This window comes from Hyaena hyaena, unplaced genomic scaffold (genome assembly GCF_003009895.1).
Source record: "Hyaena hyaena isolate Hyena2069 unplaced genomic scaffold, ASM300989v1 scaffold_12, whole genome shotgun sequence".
Taxonomy (NCBI): Eukaryota; Metazoa; Chordata; class Mammalia; order Carnivora; family Hyaenidae; genus Hyaena; species Hyaena hyaena.
The window spans coordinates 6383986-6404668 of NW_024080644.1; the positions used below are offsets into that span (position 1 = coordinate 6383986).

Below are 20683 nucleotides of genomic sequence, written 5' to 3' on the forward strand. Positions count from 1 at the left end.
GCCATCTATGCCCTGCTACGTCCCCTGGACATTTAAATCCTCCCTGTAGGCAAATGGCTTTATGAAAAACTGTGACGTTCTCTCCGAGGACTTTCTCTGAACATTATGAGGGTACTCAGCCTTCATATGGATTAAGGCCAGAAGTGACAGTTAATGCCTGCATTTGCAGTCCTCAACAAATAATGTATCAAATCAGTGGAAAAATAACCCAGCGTCTTTGACCTTTGGTAGGAATAATTCTGAGGCGAATTCTACACGAACTCCTAGAGATCTCCAGTGCAACTGAGCCCAAAAGGTTAAGAGTGGTGACTGCTCATTAACACTCCCTGAATTGGCTTCTCTCTGAGGTCTCTCACTCTCTCATACTCCTACCTACGGTTTCTGAGATCACCTCTCAAACTACTTGCTTTCAAGACCTGATATCAGGGTCTGCTGCCGGGGATCCCCAACAAAACTTACACCCTTAGGCCCAGAAAAGAGAGCTTCCCGTCCAGGGCCTCATGCTTCCTAGGGCCTCTGAGTCTCCTCTGGCACTGTCTCCTTGGACATGCTAGGAATACGTGGGCCCAGTGGGACAGGCCTACATGGACCCCAGCCCGATCTGTGTTCCCAGTTCATAGGATATCATAATTCACAATCCAGAGTGCTTGGATCCTATTTCCAGGCCCCTCACAGGACTCGACTCTTTGACAGTTTTCTCGTTGGAACACTCCCAGAATTGAAGTCCAGCTAAGATATGGCTATCAAAGGGAGGCTGGAGACCACAATTAATTATGCAGGCTGATGCATCCACAAATTGTACACGAGACCTCTTAAGGTATATGCTGCTGAAGTTGGAGGAAGAGAACAGAATGAGCACCTGGCCATGGCCCAGCTATTCTGTGCTAGCATATTCTAGCGCAAAACTCTGAGGTGTTCAAGAGTTCTAAATTGAAACTTGGTCTTACAGGCTGTTATAAACTTATATTTGTCAGGCTGGAATAATAGAATATAATCTATTTAAAAATTTCTTAGTTTGACTTACCACTTAAAAAATTTAGACATGGTACATGGACTTCCACCTGTATTTTTTGAGCTGGCATCCCCTATGTTAGGGACAATCTGGACCTGTCCTTTCTCTACTCAGATGTAGCTCACCTGGGGCCTTTTCTTCACAGATGATCCTGGTAACTGGCAGTTCCCAGGGTTCTATAATTAAAGCTAACCAAATCTATCTAAATTTAACAGATTACAGTTACTGAAGGAAATGAAGGAAATTATACAGAATCTCTCTAATGAAAGAATACTTACTTTTATATAACATTAGCTACTAGAAGAAGTCAGTGTGTTGTATGGTTTTTTAAATAATCCATAAAAATATGCTATGCTCAGATCCTAGGAAAGGACATGGTTGGGGCAATAAGTCAATACTGCTCTTTTGGTTAACTATCATTGCAAAAACAAACTACCTTAAAACTTTCTGGGTGAAGGAAAAAATCATCTGTTTGCTCATGCTTCCGTGGTCTGACCTCATTTGGGAAAGCTTATCTACTTTATGAGGTATTAGCTGGGCTCACTCATAATTTGGGAGCTCAACTGGGAATTCTGCCCATGAGCTCTCTAATCCATGAGATAAACCCAATGTTTCATACAGTACACGAAAATTATTAGCAGCAATGGGGCACCTGGGTGGCTCAGTCGGTTAAGTGTCCGACTTCAGCTCAGGTCATGGCCTGGCAGTTTGTGAGCTTAAGCCCCGCATCAGGCCCTGTGCTGACAGCTCAGAGCCTGAAGCCTGCTTTGGATTCTGTCTCCCGCTCTCTCTGCCTTTTCCCCGCTTGGGCTCTCTCTCTCTCTCTCTCTCTCTATCTGTCTCTCTCAACAATAACTAAACATTGAAAAATTAAAAAAATTTACTAGCAGCAAAAGAGAGCCCTAACGCATAAATGGTTATCATATACCAGTTTCTTTCACATTCCTTAATAATCGACTGGCCAAAGCAAGTTACATAGTCAAGACCAGGGTCAACAAGAGAGGAGACTACATAAACCATGTTTACAGCCAGATGTGATCCACGTGAGCTTTACTGAAACAATCTACCATGTTTTAACTGCAAAGGAAGATACATGTATAAAACTGGTAAGATCAGAGTTAAAACTCCTGTTTTCTAGTTGTAGCTCCTTTCCTATATTGTGTAAACTTAGGCAAACAACTTAAAGAGGTTTTTTTTTTTTTTTTTTTTTTTTTTTAGAATTTAAGTTCTTAATCTGCTTAAATTAAGGAGTAAGATTTGATGAGTGGCTTTTAAATACCTTATTTTTTGGCTTGGGGGGACACTGTGTCTGAAAAAGACCGAAGACAGAATCTCAATATATATATAAAGCAAAGTAACCTAGAGTTGATCTAGTTGAAGTAGAATGAGAAGCCAGAAGCTTCCACTGTTTTGCACAGCACCCCCATTGACAAACAAAAGCATTTTAAAAGAATGCTAGGGCTCTATAGAATCTAATTTGATTAATTGACTTCTATCAGGTTTCTTTCTGCCTTAATGTTTCATGATTAGATGAAAGCACATCAGAAATATGGAAGAGACTAAGTAATATAGCCAAATGGTCATTTTCTTCCATAGTTAATTATTTAGGTATAATATTAGCAAGCATATCTTAATTCAGAAAATGAGATATCAAGAGAATTACTTTATTTATGATGTGAATTCATTTATATAAATGAATTTATAGTAAATACTTATTTGTTGTAAATGACTGCATGAGTAATTATATTTCCAGAGAATTTCTGGTCCATATGCTAATCTTACTTCCATCTACTAACTAGAAAGTTTCAGTGTAGATTTTTTTTCCTATTCTACAAATAAGAAGACCAAATCAAACACCACCGGGAATTTCACCCATTTCAGTTATTTTATTAAGTTCTTATTGGAGCACGGGCATCTACCACACAAATACTCTGGTAAATGACAGATTCATTGTATGCTAATGATTGCTCATTACTGAGTGTCCTCATTTAATATCAGAAACAAGAAGTATGCCATAGACTTCCTATAAAAAAGAAAAGGATTCAGCAATTACAAATTTTAGAGCGTGCTTCAGTTATTTTCTTACCTGTTTTCTTCAGTAGTAGTTTAGTATTATCCATTCAGGAAAAACTGTTTTCTGAAATGGCTTGCCAGTGAGATCGTCAAATTTATTACACTATTACATTATTCCATAAAGTAAAAATTCCACAAAGCAATTTTTAAAATGATAAAGACCCATACTATTTATGGACAAATTCAATTTTTGAAATACTGGTTAAAATGGATTTTGTCACTTCAAAAGAGGCTCAACTACTTTTGCTTTGCTATCACCAGCAAGGACTAAAATCATATAATATTTAAGGGTGAAAAGAAAGAAAGGGATTGAAAGAGACAGAAAAAAGAAAAAAGAAAGAAAGGAGGAAGGAAGGAAGATTACAAAAAAGAAAAGGAGAGAGGGAAGTAGGAATCAAGGAAGGAAAAAGAAGGTTTTCAGGGATGCTAAGAGAACGAATGGGATGTGGCCTTTTTCTCCTAACCAATTCTAAATGGCTGAGAGTGCTGGACTTTTCTCCCCATGAAGTTTGTACGTATCTGTGGCCAAGAAAAGACCGGTATTCAGTTTCCCGTCAGACTTTGCTGAAAGGCAATACCTGCACATGCTCACAGCTGTCCTAAAGCAGAAAGAAGCCCAGAGAGAGAGCAAAGTGCTGTAATAAGTAAATGGCAAAAATTGATAATTATTTCCAGCAGAGCCACAGTAGGCTTAATAGGGAGAGGAAAGCCTAATCTCATTAACTGTGTTGGTCAAGTCTAATAGAGCTTTACTAATGTCCTGTCAGCTTGATCTTTCACTTAATGAAGGAAGTAAAATAAATTCTCCTACTCTGCGGATTTGTTCATTTCTCCTTCCATATTTGTCAAATTTTGCTTTACACAGTTTGAGATTATGTGGTTAGGTGGAAATAAGTTTGGAAAATTTTTCTACATTGGATGATTTTTAAATTAATGCATTCATTTGCCTTAAAGTCTACTTATTCTAATATATTAATGCCAGCTAATTTTTGACTGATATATACCTGGTGTACGTCTCTAGATATCTTACCAGGTAATTTTGTTGACAGCATAAAGCTGCATTTCACTTTCTAGTCTGAAAATATCAACTTCCACCATTTGATCTGTTTATATTTATCACGATTAATGACCTATTTGTGTTGACATCTGATATGCTGCTTCTCTGTACTATATCCTTCTTTCAATTCTTCTCTGTTATTATATTCTTTGGACTCATCAAAATTTTCTTTATTTCTTTTCATGCCTTTACTGGTTCAGAAATTATATATTCTCTCTTTATAAATTCTTGGTTGTCCAAAGTTTTCAACATTTACATTTCATTAAAAATGTCTTAAAATAGTTCAAACCTCTTCCCCCCGCCCCCCCACGGTAAAGTTATTTTCTAGTAAGTGAGTTCACTTTGCTTTTAGAACACCCGAATTATTCATTAATATTTCCATAGCTACCACTCACTGAGATTTACACACATTTATGGATGATTTTAATAATGACTCTTACTGAATCCTAATTCTTTTTTCTGAATTCAATTTCCTTCATCCCTAAGTAGGCCCTCCATTTGTTCTTTTAGCAAATATGTGTGAGTTTTAAATTGTCTCTGTCTCATTGTTGGATTGAAAATATTTTTATTTCATCCTTACTCTTGAGTGATAGTTTACTGGGATTTAAAATTCTAGGCTGACAGTTAATTTGCTTCAGCACTGTAATTCCATTGTCTTCAGGCTTCTGTTGCCACTGTTGGGAATTCTGCCTTCTGTATAATTTTTGTTCCTTTGAAAATAATGTGTCTTTTTCTCTCCTTGCTTTTCAGAATTTCTCTTGTCTTTGCCTTTCTATTGTTTCCTTATAACCAGATTAAGTGACTTTAGGTGTCACTCTTTTATCTTCTACCATTAAAAAGAAATCATTTCTGCCTTTTCTTTTCTCACTTGCTCCCATAAAAAGGAAATGGGCACCTATCCTAGGTGGCCACTTGTACAGGGTCTCATTCTCCTTTCACTTGGCAATGATTTCTTTGACCTAAACATGGAGGTAGTTCAAAGCATCCCCGTGGGCCAATTTCCTGTATCCAACAAGCATCCATCTACGAGATGTAGGGAGGATATTTCTAACATCCCTTGTCAGTTTTCAAATAATCTAGGAAAAACAGACATTTTAGAAAATGGCATTATCTTCCTACTAATGGATAAACTCTCATGTCACCAGTAACATGCACCACAAATCACTTGGATTCTTCTCACCTCTGTCACCACCACCAGACCTACCTGCTCGATTCTATAAATCCTCGACAGAATGACGTTCTTCCACATTTTCCCCTGTGGCTACGGTTATTTTAAGTCTGGGAATTAAGTCTTGGATTTTCAAGAGGGATGCAGAGAAAGAAATGTTAATAGAGGGCCACTTTAGAAAGTACTTCACAAAGATTCACTCATGAGAAAAGAGTTTTTATAACACCTACTACGTGCCAGGAGGGATGTAATGAAGAGGCAGCTTCCTAGTTTTCTGGGAGGTGCAGATAATAAATTTCTGAGGAAAAGACACATCATGGGACTAGACTGTTTCCTCTGTATACTTAAATTTTCTTTTAATTAGGTATGAGCTGTGAAGGCTATTAAATGTGTTTTTCAATCAGGCCACATCAGCCCAGTCATTACTGGGAATTCCTCATAGGATTTATGTAAATGGGTGGCTGTTATCTTTCCTTTCCATTGCTACTGAAGTCTTGAATTTCTGTATGTATTCACGGATCATTTAATGGAAAATTAGAAGAGAGCTTATTACGGAGTAGCAGCTTGCCAATATTTTAACTAGGAAGTTGTCTTTTCTATATAATTTTTTAAGAAGAAAATTTCCAAAAGAACTGAAATAAAATTTCTAATTAACCCCTCCATGGGGAAGGAAAAAAGGGATTACTGACAGCAAATTAACTGTCTTTTGCAATTCCAATTCTGAATACCATAAACTTTGTCTAATTGTCATGTGTTAAAAATACAATCTGCTTTAAACAGAGCTGATTTTTAAGTTCTCATAGACTGATATACTAAGAGTGCAAATTAGTTTAAGCTGTTAGCAAGCCAATAAACAACACATTCTCTAGGACTTACACTAGGGAAAAAGGCTTGTGCAATTTTTGATTAAATGTCTTCCTAAATGTATTATTGCACAGCATATGTTCCCTATTGAAGATCTAAGAGAAAGATTAAGATGCTGTTTGAAGTTCACAGTTGTTTTTGCTTGCAGGTTCTATGTCCACAGATATAAAACAATAAAAGGCAAAGTGAGACGCTGTAGAACTGAAAGCATCTTACAATAGAACTATAAGGAGAAGTAATATATACACAGTCTTGGATATTACAGTTATGTTGCCTTGGTTATGGCAAATTATTTGACTTAAAACATATTTACTTTGATAGTATAAGACACAATCTTGTTTCGTCATTGTACGGTGCAAAGTAGAAAGAAAGAACTTGGTGCTGGCAGAACTCCCCAATGTTAGGACAAGACACAGATTAACAACTGAACAAGCTGGAAACTCGGGCTCTGGGAGGACAGGTACGCAGGGCAGCCAGCCGAGAAAGGCAGGTTAGTCGAACATCTGTGCCCGGGGAATTTCAAAAAAAGAAGTCAAATAATAATCAAGTATGTGGACCGGACACACGAAAAACAAGGTCGGGTTGATGTGAGAGACCAGTTCCACAAGTCAAGAAAGACCCAGGATTCCAAGTTCAGAGGCAAGTTTCTTGTTTGAGGGACCCGGGGCTGTCCAGAACAAGGGTAGATGGTAGGTAGAGTGTACTGGTGCCTACAGAGGAGTCTGAAAACAACTAGCTAGGATTGTAGGAAATAGTGTCAAAATCTAGAGCTGGGTACTAGAACACCAGGGACAGAGGAAGATGCATCACAAGGATGGGATCATACAAAGAAGGGGTGCCAGGTTATATTACAGTAGTACTCAGGAGCCCGCAGGCATGACAGGGGAGGCTGGCAGACAGCACAGATGGGTGCCTACATTCCAGGTCTCAGGTGAGAATTGGCTCAGGATCTGGGATGAAGTATATGAGCAGAGACAGTAGGGAAAAGGGGAAGAAACTGGACACTGTCTGTGGAAGCTGCTGACAGTGTAACGAGAAGAAGTCTTTAAAATAGTAACAGTTGGGGCTGCCAGGGTGGCTCGGTCGGTTAAGCGTCCGACTCTTGATTTCAGTTCAGGTCACGATCTCAAGGTTCATGAGACTGAGGCCCACATCAGATTCTCTTTCTCTCCCTCTCTTGGATCCTCCCGTGCACACCTCACACACACACTCTCTCTCAAAACAAATAAATAAGCTTAAAAAGAATAAACTATGAACAGTAAGACAACATTGCTGTGTGGGATATATTTCATGTACGTCTTGAGATTCCTTTGGTTCTGCCCCTCTGCCAACTTCAACCACTTGTTCCACCTCCATGTTTCTCTGCCTGAGGATGACCTGCAACTTCCTCCAGAACTAATGGAGCCAATCCCTCGGCTGCTGCTTGATGGACAGGTAGATCAGTCCCATGCTCAGAATTTCTGGCTCCTCTTGCCATGGTAGTGCATGGAGCCTGGCATTGTGTGGGGCCAGGGAAGGCCATCTCAAAGCCTAGGACCATTAACTCCCATGGAGTAAAATCTGGCAAACAGGTGCACGAGGAAGGAGGTCAACATGGAGACAGAATTCCTTCCTTCTCTCTCCCACAGGGATGGCTCAGGGGCACTTTTCACACTGTTTTGCAAAAGTGACACCTGCCGAGCAGCCTGTGGCATCTATTCATGGAGGACCTAGTGGACGCTGAGAGAACAGCTCAAGCATCATTCACTGTTTTGCTTTCCATCCTTCCCTTTCTTGTTTCTCTTGTTTCTCACTCTCAACGCCCTGAGTTTGCAACTCTCAAGTAAAGCATCAGTATATAATTCTTGCCTCAGGCTTCACTGCCTAAGGCTTGATTGTCAAACCAAGACTATCAGCAACCTAAGAATAAAGAGCAGCATGACGTTTTAAGGCAGCATTGAATAATGGAAAAGCAAAAGGCAATGGCTTTAGATTTGAGTGCTTACTCAAAAGACTTGATGTGACCTCTTACAGGGCCTCCTAAAGGGATTTTAATTTTCTGGGATAGACTTTCTCCATTTGCAAAATGGAGATGTAAAGTGGTGGCATCACTCTGTACAGGCATGGTTCCCAACTCTAATATGTAGATTAACTATGACGGTGATCTTGAAGGAGACTTATTTTATTTTTAAATATTTATTTATTATAAGAGAGAGAGAGAGAAAGAAAGAGAGAGATATCAAGCACAGAGGATGGCTAGAGACAGAGAGAGAATCCCAAGCAAGTTCTGCACTGTCAGCATACAGCCTGATGCGAGGCTCGACCTCACAAACCACGAGATCATGACCTGAGCAAGAATCAAGAGTCAGATGTTTAACCAACTCAGCCACCCAGGTGCCCCTGGAAGGAGACTATTAAAATACAGGTTCTTAGACCACTTCCAATCTCGGAGCAATTCAGTAGGTCTAGAGTTGGCCCCTGAAGGTGTAGTTTATAAAAGGTACCCAGGTGCCACTGTATAGCCAGATTTGGCAATTACCAGCAACGTGGAAAGAGCGCAGTCTTTGGACACTGCACCTCTCAAATCACTTTCATTTGTGTCAGAAGCCCAGCTAAAACTAGCAGGAACCACAGAGGTAATGTGTTGACCCAAAAACTGGCATGTACAAAGGGAATGACCACCTTGACAGTGAGAGCATTCAGAGATGCACCTGAAATCGTAAGATGTCATCCATCTTTCTCAATGCTGACCTCATTCTTGGAGACTCTACACAGTTATGCCAGACTTCTATCCTCACGGCTTCTGCAGACCTGGGGAAAAATATCCCTTTTCCAGGGTGCCCAGGTGGCTCCGTCCAGTGGCTCCAGTCATGATCTCACATTCGTGGGTTCAAGCCCCACACTGGCTCTGTGCTGACACCTCAGAGCCTGGAGCTTGTTTTGGATTTCGTGTCTCCCTCTCTTTCCTGCCCCTCCCATGCTTGTGCTCTGTCTCTTTCTCTCTCTTTCTCTTTCTCACTCTCTCTCAAAACATAAAATAAAATGTTAAAGGAAATTTTTTTTGAATATCCCTTTTCCAAAATTCCAGCAAACGTCCCAAGTCTGACTCCCCCAGAATCAACTGTGGACAACTCAAGCCCTGAAACAATTTCTGTAACCAGGTGAATAAACACTCCAGTGACTAGAAAGTGAAGTAGACAAGCACTTATCAGCTTGAAGTGTGTATCAAGGTTATCATGTGCCCATTTCCACTAGTCTATAAGCTTCCTGCGGACAATCATCTAGTATGATTTCTTCATCATTTGAACCTCTTTAAAACAAATCTAAATGAATGAATGAAACTCTCCTACCTTGAAGTTCCTAACAAAAATAGATTTTAAAAAGTAACAAAACAAATGAATAATGGAAGAGGTACAAATATTACAATTAAACTATACATTTTTAGGACAAATAAATAAATGAAATGCAACATAGCTTAGATATGGATATTAATATAGATATGGATTAATTAAATCATTTTTTTATTTTCTTAAACAATTTTATGTGTGAGAAAACATGCACTATTACCAGAAAAAAAATCAATCTAAATTATCAATCTTCCACAGAAATTCTCTTTTTTTCCCTCCACAGAAATTCTTTCTTAACATTTCCATTAAACACTTCAAGTTTTTTCTTCTCCTTATTACCTTAAGATTTACTGGAATCACACAATTATAGCTCAAATATTCTGATAAACATTTATATATTAGTGTATAATTTCCATCTCAAAAATTACAACGTTAACTGCAAGTCTAAAGTCTCTCTTTCTTGGGGCGCCTGGGTGGCTCAGTTGTTTAAGTGTCCAACTCTTGCTTTTAGCTCAAGTCACGATCTCATGGGTTCATGGCATTGAGCCCCATGTTGGGCTCTGCACTGACAGTGCAGAGTCTGCTTGGGATTTTCCTTCTTCCTCTCTCCCACTTGCTTGCTCCTTCTCTCAAAATAAATAAATACAACTTTTTAAAAAATAAAAAAGTAAAATCTCTCTTTAGTCAGAGAAAGACAAATACGAGATGATCTTACTTATATACAGAATCTAAAAAACAAAACAAATGAACGAACAAATAAACAAAAATAAAACCAGAAACAGACCCACAAATACACAGAACCAGCTGATGGTTGCCAGAGGGGAGGGAGTGGGGGGAATGGACAAAATGGGTGGAGAGGAGTGGGAGATCTAGGCTTCCAGTTGTGGGATGAATAAGTCATGGACAAGGGAGGTACAGCACAGGGAACCGTCAATGATACTGTAATTGTGTTGTATGGTGATGGAAGCTACACTTTTGGTAAGCACAGGCCTATAGCAGAGCATAGAGACGTGTCCAATCACTGTTATACACCTGAAAATAATGTTAACATCATGTGCCAGCTGTATGTTAATCAATCAATCAATCAATCAATCAATCCACCAATGTACAATCTCTTTTTCTGAGAAAAACCAAGCCTGCTGGCTAGAAATAAAATTTTTAAAAACATGACATTTCTAAAGGGGAGTTTATACAAAAGAAAGACACTCAGTGTTCCAATTAGGTTATAACCACCCACAATGGGGCAAGGAAAATAATTGAAAGGATAGCCTGAAATGGAAAGAGATAGGAGTGAACATTCTCAGCAGCTCGGTCATTTGCCCATTCTAGAGGCAGCTTGGGCCGAGGTCAGAGTGCAAGAGCACATGACCCAATCTTCTGACTCAGCCAAGGAATCTGTCTGTGAGCAGTGATGTGAACTGAGGAAAATACTTTGGTCAACAGGAGTGATTCCTGCATCCAGGGGTGTGATCAGGGAAGAGGAGGAGCAAAAGGTTCAGTTACTGCCCATGAACACATTCTCCAAAGGTGATACCTATCATGACTCAGATTAGGATGAAAAGTATTACAGACAGCCGGATAATCAATAAAACATAAATATCAGTGGTCAGACCTTGAAAGCTGTACATAAGATATTAATAGGTTTATTTTTCAAGTGCCCACTCAGCTGCCAACCACTAAAACTTCCATCATTTCTTCTTTTACTCCATCTCCAGATCCCCCCACTTTTCCTAATGTTAGATCCCAGCTAGGTTTCTACATGAAGTGAGACAGTTAGGTGCACCAGAGGAGCCCTCCACATCCCAGACTTGGTGAGGAGGCACCTCTCTGAGGAAAGACAAGGTGATTATTTCCTTCCACAAGAAGGTGATCACAACATAATTCTTATTACACCAAAGACAAAGATCAAAATATTGTTAGTAGAAGGACAAAATGAAAATTCTCTCAGATTCTATACTTAATGGTAAAATAAAGAAACTTAGTGAATGTAGGAACGGTAAATAATCATAGACGTAATGCCGAAAAGAGGCTGACCTCAAATACCTTCATTATGTTTTATTACATCTAGGTGTGATGGTACAATGGAATGTACCACTAGTCAGCCTTCACTGCATTCAAATGAGTACTGCAGTTGCCCACAGACTTAAGAACAAAATTCTATTACAGAGATTATTTTTCCACTGATTTTTTTCAAATGAAGTTTTATGCTCTGTTCTTCACACACACACACACACACACACACACACACACACACACGAAGATATAGCAGTGACAAGCAAAATCGCAAGATTTTCGAAATTATGTAAGTACACTTAATTAATTACTTTCGTGATTTCTGAAACTCACTAAAGTTCGATGTATTACACCTTCACTAAAATCTCTTCTGAACCCCCATGCACAAAAATGGAAAATGAATTCATAAAACTGTACCTTCACTTTGTTTTTCCAAAAAATAAGAGGAAAGAGTGACTTATACCAGAACCTTCAAATATTAGAATAAAACTTGATCAACCAGGGAGATAAGGCCATGTAATTATTTTCAATCAGATAATATCTATATAGAAACAACTGATCTAAAATATAAAAGGCTGAAAGTTTTAAACAGAGCCAACAATTAAATATATCTAATATGTCAGTCTACGCACTAACAATTTGCAAATCATTTGAAACTGAAAACAAGAGGCTGGGCCTCTTTTATTTGAAACAATAAAAGTCAAAGGTTGGGTTAAGTTCTCCTATGCCTAGTCATATTTCTCGATGCCACGAACACTGTCAGTACATCTAACTAGCTAGTTATCCAAAGAAGTAACACTCTGAGTCACAAGACAGACTGAAAGAATGAGTCACAGACGAGTGACAACCAATAATGAAAATGTCACTCAGAGCATATGCCCCAAGGATGGCAAACACTAGGGACAATTATCCACATCAAGTTTCTAAAAGACTAGGATCTTCTCAATTGTGTTCACTGCTGTATCTTGGGTGCCTTAACATTGCTTACACACAGTAGGTTCTCAATAATAAGGATTTGTTGACTGAAGTATCCCATAATCTACCTTCTCTGTGTAAAGAGTGAATTATGCCACCATTGTTTACCCTCTCTGTGTTCAAATTTTCTCACCTATAAAATGTGGAACTTGGGCTAAATCAGGAACTTTCAAATTGTATTCTCAGAACGCCAGCCTTCTGAGAACATGCTTCATGAACCACTTCCGGGGATACAATAACAGGTGGGGAGAGGGCAAGCAAACTTAGTTCTGAAGCATCATCTCTGGTTTTGAACAGAAAAGCCTTCCATTTACCTAATTTATATAATGGGTATTTCATATTATTTAAACTTCCCTCCCAAAACAACTATTGTTATTATTAACATACTCTTAAACAATCAGTGTGTCAAGAAAAAATCTGGGGAAAATAGGAAATACTTTAAGATTAATGAAAATGAAGATGAAACATACAAAAACGGATAGGATTCAGTTTAAGTAGTAATTTATAGCTATAAGTCCCAATAAGGAATTAAAATTTTTCTTTAAGGTTTTATTTATTTCTGAGAGAGAGAGAGAGGCAGCATGAGCAGGGGAGGGTCAGAGAGAGAGGGAGACACAGAATCTGAATCAGGCTCCAGGCTCTGAGCTAGCTGTCAGCACAGAGCTCGATGCAGGGCTCGAACCCCCGAACTGGGAGATCATGACCTGAGCTTGCTGGGAGCCGCACCGGCCTCTCTGGATGGCAGTCACAGCAAGGAAATGGCAGTGTTTGCTCAGCTCCTGCCATGAGGAATGAAAACTGGTATCTCTTTCTGCTACTACTGGCTCATGTTGGAAATGAGCCTGCTGGTATTGACCAGGCCTCACAATATTCCATATCAGACCCATATTCTGAACACAGATACCTCATAAGGAAAAGCATATTCCTGCCTTTACAAAAGAGACTTTAGATGACAGCTCTATGGGCGATTGTCAAAACGCTCTTCCTGGGGGCCTTGCAGATCCGAGACTTAGGGGGTTAAGAACACAAGAATTACAATTGAGCCTGGCCCTGAGACAAACTGCCTATTTCAGGGCAGAACATAAGTTACTACATATATCTTTACTAATTGGTGAAGCATAGCAGTCCCTTCCTCAAGGCCTACATTCCACAAACACCCTCTCTCACACTGGCAGCTGGGATGAGGATAGATAAGAGTAGCTAAAACATAAACCCAAGGGCAAAAGACTGACCCATTTAGGGCCCCCATGGTAGTTTCCACAAACAAACCAATTCAAAAACATTCATCCTCTTGAGAGCCGGACAAAATACTCCTAACTTATCTATACACAATTTGACTTATATGTTATCCTGTTTTTCACTAAGAACATTCTGTTATTTCCTTGGTCGGAATAATTCTGCAGTTGATATCACAAAAGGCCTCCCATCGTAAGAAATTCTTTTCTCTGACTTCATCTTGTTGCTGAACCTTTAAATAAAGACACCAAAACCGACAGGACGGAGATGCCTGCCTGGTGATCAGAAAGACTCTCGGGGCTCTCTCACTCTCTCTCTCGCCGACACCGTCCATCCTTCAGGGACCCCTGGACCTGCCGGAGCCGATTCGGCCTCCAGCAAGCCACATTCAAAAGAATGAAGTTAGACCTCTACCTCAAATAATATACAAATATTAACTCAAACCAGTTGAGAGAATGTAAGGGCTAAAGCTATAAGATTATTAGAAGAAAATAGAGCTAAATCTTCATGACCTCAAATTATGCAATGGATTCTGAAATATGACATCAAAAACAAGAGCAACAGGATCGACGACAAAAATAGACAAATTAGACTTCATTAATTTAACAACTATGCTTCAAAGAATACTATCAAGAGAATGGAAAGACAACCCACAGAATGGAAGAAAATAATTGCAAATCACATATCTGATAAAGTATTCTATCCAGAATACGGAGGGAACACTTGCAAATCAATAAGACAATTTAAAAAATTGGTAAAAGTTCTGAATAGACATTTATGCAAACGATATATAAATAACCAATAAAGTCAATGGTTATTAAAGAAGCTCAACATTCTGAGGCACCTGATTTGCAGGGAAATGCAAATCAAAACCAAAATAGACACCATTTCTACCCACTAGGATCACTGACCTTAAAAAGTCAGATAACAAGTATTGCTGATAATGTGGAGACACTGGAACCCTCACACACTGCTGGTGAAATGTCAAATGTCACAGCCACTTGGGAAAACAGTCTGGCATTTCCTCAAATGTTTAAGCATGGTTACCATGTGAACCAACAGTTCTATTAACAGCTATATATATATATACACCCAGGAAAAATGAAAACATGTTCACTCCAAAAAATGTTTAGAGCAGCATTATTCATGGTAGGCTACAGGTAGAAGCAACCCAAACATTCATCAACTGATGAATGGTTAACCCAAATGTGTTACCATCGTACAATAGGGTATTATTTGGCCACTGAAAGGAATGCAGGATAGATACATGACACAACACGGGTAAACGATGTAAACATTACGCTAGGTAAAAAAAAGCCAGTCATAAAATACCATATATTACATGATTTCTTTTATATGAAATCTCCAGAATAGGCAAATCCATGTGGAGAGAAAGATTCATGATTGATTAGGGCTAAGGGGAAGGGTAGATGACAGGGAGTGGATAGTTAAAGGGTAATGAGTTTCTTTTTGAGGTAATACAAATGTTTTAAAATTGCCTGGGGCAATGGTTACATTTATTTATGCACATATATAAAACCACTGAGTTATACACTTTAAAAAAAATTTTTTTTAATTTATTTTTGAGAGAGAGAGACAGCATTAGCAGGGGAGGGTCAGAGAAAGAGGGAGACACAGAATCCGAAACAGGCTTCAGGCTCTGAGCTATCTGTCAGCACAAAGCCTGAGATGGGGCTCAAACCCATGAGTCGTGAGATCATGACCTGAGCTCAAGTCGGATGCTTAACTGATTGAGCCACCCAGGCGCCCCGACACTTTAAATTGGTGAACTGCATGAGATATGAATATCTCAATAAAGTTATTCTAAATGAAATACATTAATAGAAGAATAAAGTTTAAGTATAGGTAAATATCCTTTTTAAAAAAAAAATTTTAAGGTTTTATTTATTTCTGAGAGAGACAGAGAGAGAGAGACAGCGTGAGCAGGGGAGGGTCAGAGAGAGAGGGAGACACAGAATCTGAAGCAGGCTCCAGGCTCTGAGCTATCTGTCAGCACAGAGCCTGATGCAGGGCTCGAACCCACAAACAGTGAGATCATGACCTGAGATGTAGTTGGAGGTTTAACCAACTGAGCCACCCAGGTGCCCCTGTAAATATCCTTTTATTTTTCACTTGATATAAATGCAAATTTATATAAGGTATTTACATAACACGTATTGCCTTTTATGATTATGATTACAAGTCTTCTCAGGAGGTAGACTATAAAAGAAACTATTACATTTATAATTAGACATAAACTTAAAGATCATAGATAGAAAATGTGGTTTTTGTTCTCTTTGATCTTATGAGATTTAAATGTAGTATATGGATTATTGAATTCCTTTTGGAATTTAATAATATTCTTTTATAGACTTTAATGGGACTTGGTGGCTTACAAATGTGGAAAACCTATATGAAAAATGCATTTGAATTCTACTTCTAAGTGACTTAAAGAAATTCTATTTCAAAAGGCCTTTGTAAATTTAAAGTTTTTACCAAAAAACAATGTAACAAATGCATCACCACAAATACAACTATAGCTATTTTAAGAAAAATGGACTAAGGCACACTTTTAAGATTAGGTGATTTGGCGATGTGAACAATATAGTAGATTGCTTCAATTTAACTCAGCTTAATCATTAAAACTAACATTTTAACTGGTACTCAAATGAAATTTACTTTTATTCTATTTGAAAGGCATTTGTGGTTATTTGATATAACTCAGAGATATTTGGTTTATTTGACCAAGAACATTTAATAAATTTTAAGCAGGAATTTGTGTTCATTTTTACTGCAACAATTTTACAGTCTTATTTTCATACTGAAGGATAATTTAGCTATTACAATAATGTATTAAATCCTTGTAAAACAGATAGAACTACATACAGTGTTATTAATAATAAATTTTTAGTACAGTTTACAATCATATTTTATATTAAACAGCTGTCATGGAAGGATTTACTGAATATCCATCACCTATTAGATCACTAGTCATTAGTAAGTATTAAAGAACTAAGAAAATTGGAATCAAATGGGAGAAGGTACAAAGAACAGTGTTCCTAAAATATGCACTGATATGCCTGCCATATCTCTCTTGAGAGAGAAGAAGAAATTGAGTCAATATAAGTACTAGAAACTGAAGAGATAACCATGGAAATGAGAGTTTTGAACTCCGTGTAAGTGATCAGCAAAACCAGACTAGAGCATTTTGTTTGAGTGTTCTTGCACTATTTTCCATGAGTGGCACAATAAACACACAGGACCCTCTATAATGGGGAGGTAAGAGCTCTTGGATCCACAGCAGATTGCCTGTTCACCTCTACCCATTTAGGGTGCATCAAACTCTTCCTGTCCATAAATTTCAATATCCCCAGAACCACAGATAGATGAGACTTTAAATCAAGATCTACAACCATGTAAAAGTCTATGTTTTATGAGGCCTGAGGCTTTTAAAATTTAGGGACCTTCTTGAAAAAAAAAAAAAGAATGCAAAATTGCCAAAATGAAACTAGGTACAGGGACTAAGAAGTGGGGTGAAAAAAGGATGAATAATAAAATTTATGTGTCTTTGGAATCATTGTAAATCTGCCTCTGAAATCACTATATGTTTCAGTAATATTTCATGGTCAGATTTAATAGTTCCAGTGCCTAGAGGTGAAGTACTTTAAGGGTGAGAAGACTAGAATATAATTAATGGCCAACATTTATTAGGTATATCATACAGCATTAAATTCTTAACATATGTTATCTCGATAAATCTGCATCTCATCGAAAAGAGAAAGATGTGATTACTTTTTCCATTTGTGAAGTACTGATGAAGACCTCAATCATGAAGAGCGGGAACAGAAAAGAAGAGAAGGAAATAAATTACAGAAAATTGAGAATTACAAAATGAATTGCAGGTATGAGCTCAAAAAAAAAAAAAAAAGAGAAGTGTGAAGAAGATGCCCATATTTCTAATATAAGGGGAAAAGGGTGGATATATGTCCCATCATATGAAAAGATAAAGATTATATGATAAGGAACAAATCAATGGAGAATAATAGTACATTCATTTTGAATCTGAGGGACAAATCTATTTGTATATATATATATGTGCATATATATAATATTTAGGTTGGAATGTCATATGCTTCTGAATATCTGAGTTGAAAACAGAAGGAAAAGGATAGGAATAGAAACAAATATTAGTGATTTTAATGGTAGTTTTAACTATGGGAGTGTACAAAATCCCCTTTGGGGTACGTTAAAAGTAATAAAACCCCAGTAGGACAAGTAGAACCTTGAAGACTCCCAATTTGATGGAGTAAACAGAAGAACTCGCAAAAAGACTGAGCAGCAATCTTGTCAAGGGGATGGGGGACAAATGCAAGGAACAAGGTTAAAGCCTTAAGTCAAATGTCTAGAATTCTGAGTAGATGCGTAATCATCCAGGTTAGATGTACTAGAGATCCAGTAAGATGTAGACTGAGAACGGCCCATTGGCTCTGGTAATTGGAAAGCAACTGCCCATTTTACTCATGCAAGAATACAAACTGCAAATACAGATGGTTCTACTGAAAAGTATGTTTGTCATGGGAAAGGTATGAATTTCTTTAGTTTTTGAAGCCTGAGAACGTTTGAGAGTCAAAAATGAAGGAACTGCTCTCAAAGGAGGAGGAGCTGTGACAAAGGATAGAGAAGAGCCCAAGAGCAGGTTATCTGGGATAAGACAAAGGGAATACACAGCAAGGGTGATAGAGTAAAATCCTATTTGGAGACTGCGAGGGATATGGTAAGGGGGTTAAGGAAGAGTGTGTGCTCCTTTACACCCTTTATCCTCTATGACAGAGGTGACAAAGTCATTTGCCCAGTGAAGTTTGGAGATATGGAAAGACTGGAGTAAAGAGGCTGTTTGAATTTTTTTTTTTTTTAATGTTTTATTTATTTCTGACAGAGAGAGAGAGAGAGAGCGCATGAGAGCAGGGGAGGGTCAGAGAGAGAGGGAGATACAGAATCTTAAACAGGCTCCAGGCTCTGAGCTGTCAGCACAGAGCCCGATGCAGGGCTCGAACCCAAGAACTGTGAGATCATGACCTGAGCCGAAGTTGGAGGCTTAACCGACTGAGCCACCCAGGCGCCCCTAAAGAGGCTGTTTGAAAAGACTAAAAACTGTGTGGAAAGACTGTTGTGAATCATGCTAGAGTCCCTGGATATGCAGTAATAGCTACTGTTAATCATTAGGAATTTCAAAAAGGTAAAAACTGACAGGAAACATTGATACGAATGGGCAGAAGACAGCCACTTTCAATAGTTCCAGGGTGCGTGGGTGGCTCAGTCCGTTAAGTGGCAGACTTCGGCTCAGGTCATGATCTCCCAGTTCACAAGTTTGAGCCCTGCGTTGGGCTCGGTGCCGAGAGCTCAGAGCCCGGAGCCTGCTTCGGATTCTGTCTCCCTCTCTCTCTGCCCCTCCCCCACTTGTGTTCTGTCTCTCAAAAATAAATAAAACACTAAAAAAACAAACGAACAAAAAAACACCTCGTTCCTTTTGATGGCTTTAGAACTTCAAGAGATTGTGAAAATGACCCTACTTGCACCTCTGTGCTACAAATAGCAGAAACTGGGCTATTGTGACTTCTCCAGATAAATGTTTGCCATTTCCTTCTTTCTCCATGCCACCCATAAAAAACAAAATTTAGGGGCACCTGGCTGGCTCAGTCTGTAGAACATGTGACAGTTGATCTTGGGGTTATGAGTTCAAGCCCCATGTTGGGTGCACAGATTACTTAAAATATATTTTTAAAAAAATATTTCTATATTACTATATATATTGCTATATTTATATTTATTGCTAGGAATTTGCTGGTTTGTTCTCTTCAAAGTGTCTGATATCACAAAGGTAAGCTTTCTATATGCTTAACTCTACTATTCTTTGTCCCAAATTCTAATAGAATGTTATTTATTAAACTTAAAAAGCATCTGTTTTTTCCTTTTCATTAATCAAGTCCACCACTTAACAACAGAAGGTACACTGTTTGGGCTATGTTATTTTATTCAATCTGCTATTATCCTGAGTTAGAATAATCTGTTTTTGTAAACTTAATTTATTTAAATGTGTGCTGAAGGATGCTGAAACAGAAACCTGGGCTGCAAGCTTTCTCTACAAAGTGAACTGCATAGAAAATCAAGTTAGACAGGAACCACAATATGCAAATCACATTTTAAAACTTTTCTGCATAATATTTTTAAAACTCTATGCTTATATTGTTCTTAATTCTAATAATAATCTTCTTACTCAAATGGAACAGTTAACAATTATATGAAAGAAAAATATTAGCCTTTGAAAATTATCTAAGTGAAGGATTTTTAAATATAGATAATTTCATACTTATTTATAAATTAAATAGCATCTTAATATGCCAGTTTTCATCATTTTGCCCAAAGGAAGTGACGCTCAATAGTGTTGAGTGAATGGCTGAATAAGTGAACTGTTTGGACTAGGAATCCTAGCTGGGCTTATAATACACAGTTATCCAGTTATCTCAAAGGGGTAAAAAAATTATCATAAATTCTTCTTTTAAAAATTTAATGGTACAGGGGCACCTGGGTAGCTCAGTTGGTTAAGTGTCTGATTCTTGATTTCAGCTCAGGTAATGATCTCACGGTTAGTGAGTTCGAGATCCACATCAGGCTCTGCGCTGACAACACAGGTCTACTTGGGATTCTAGTGATCTCTCTCTCGCTCGCTCTCTCAAAATAAATATGCATTTAAAAAAATTAACTGTACACTGAAAAGATTTTTTTAAAAAAGACAACAATTTCACTTAAGAGGTATCACCAGCTTGACAGCTAATGAGTCAAACATGTCCTCAAAGTTATCGCGTAAACTCAAGCTTCTCTGTTTATTTTTTTGATTTTTAATGTTTAGACAGGGCACCTACTCTCCAGTCTGTGGTAGGCTGCATCATCCCTCTTGTTTT

The 20683-nt window shown here is 38.2% G+C and overlaps 1 protein-coding gene across 1 annotated transcript in view; it reads right to left on the minus strand.

Moving 5' to 3' along the window:
* The window catches only part of CFAP47 (cilia and flagella associated protein 47), a 500885-nt gene that overhangs the window by 199850 nt on the left and 280352 nt on the right, over window positions 1-20683 (minus strand). Inside the window, exon 46 of the mRNA XM_039256279.1 lies at window positions 392-416. Coding sequence (XP_039112210.1) covers window positions 392-416 — 25 coding nt within the window. The remainder of the gene's footprint in view (window positions 1-391; window positions 417-20683) is intronic.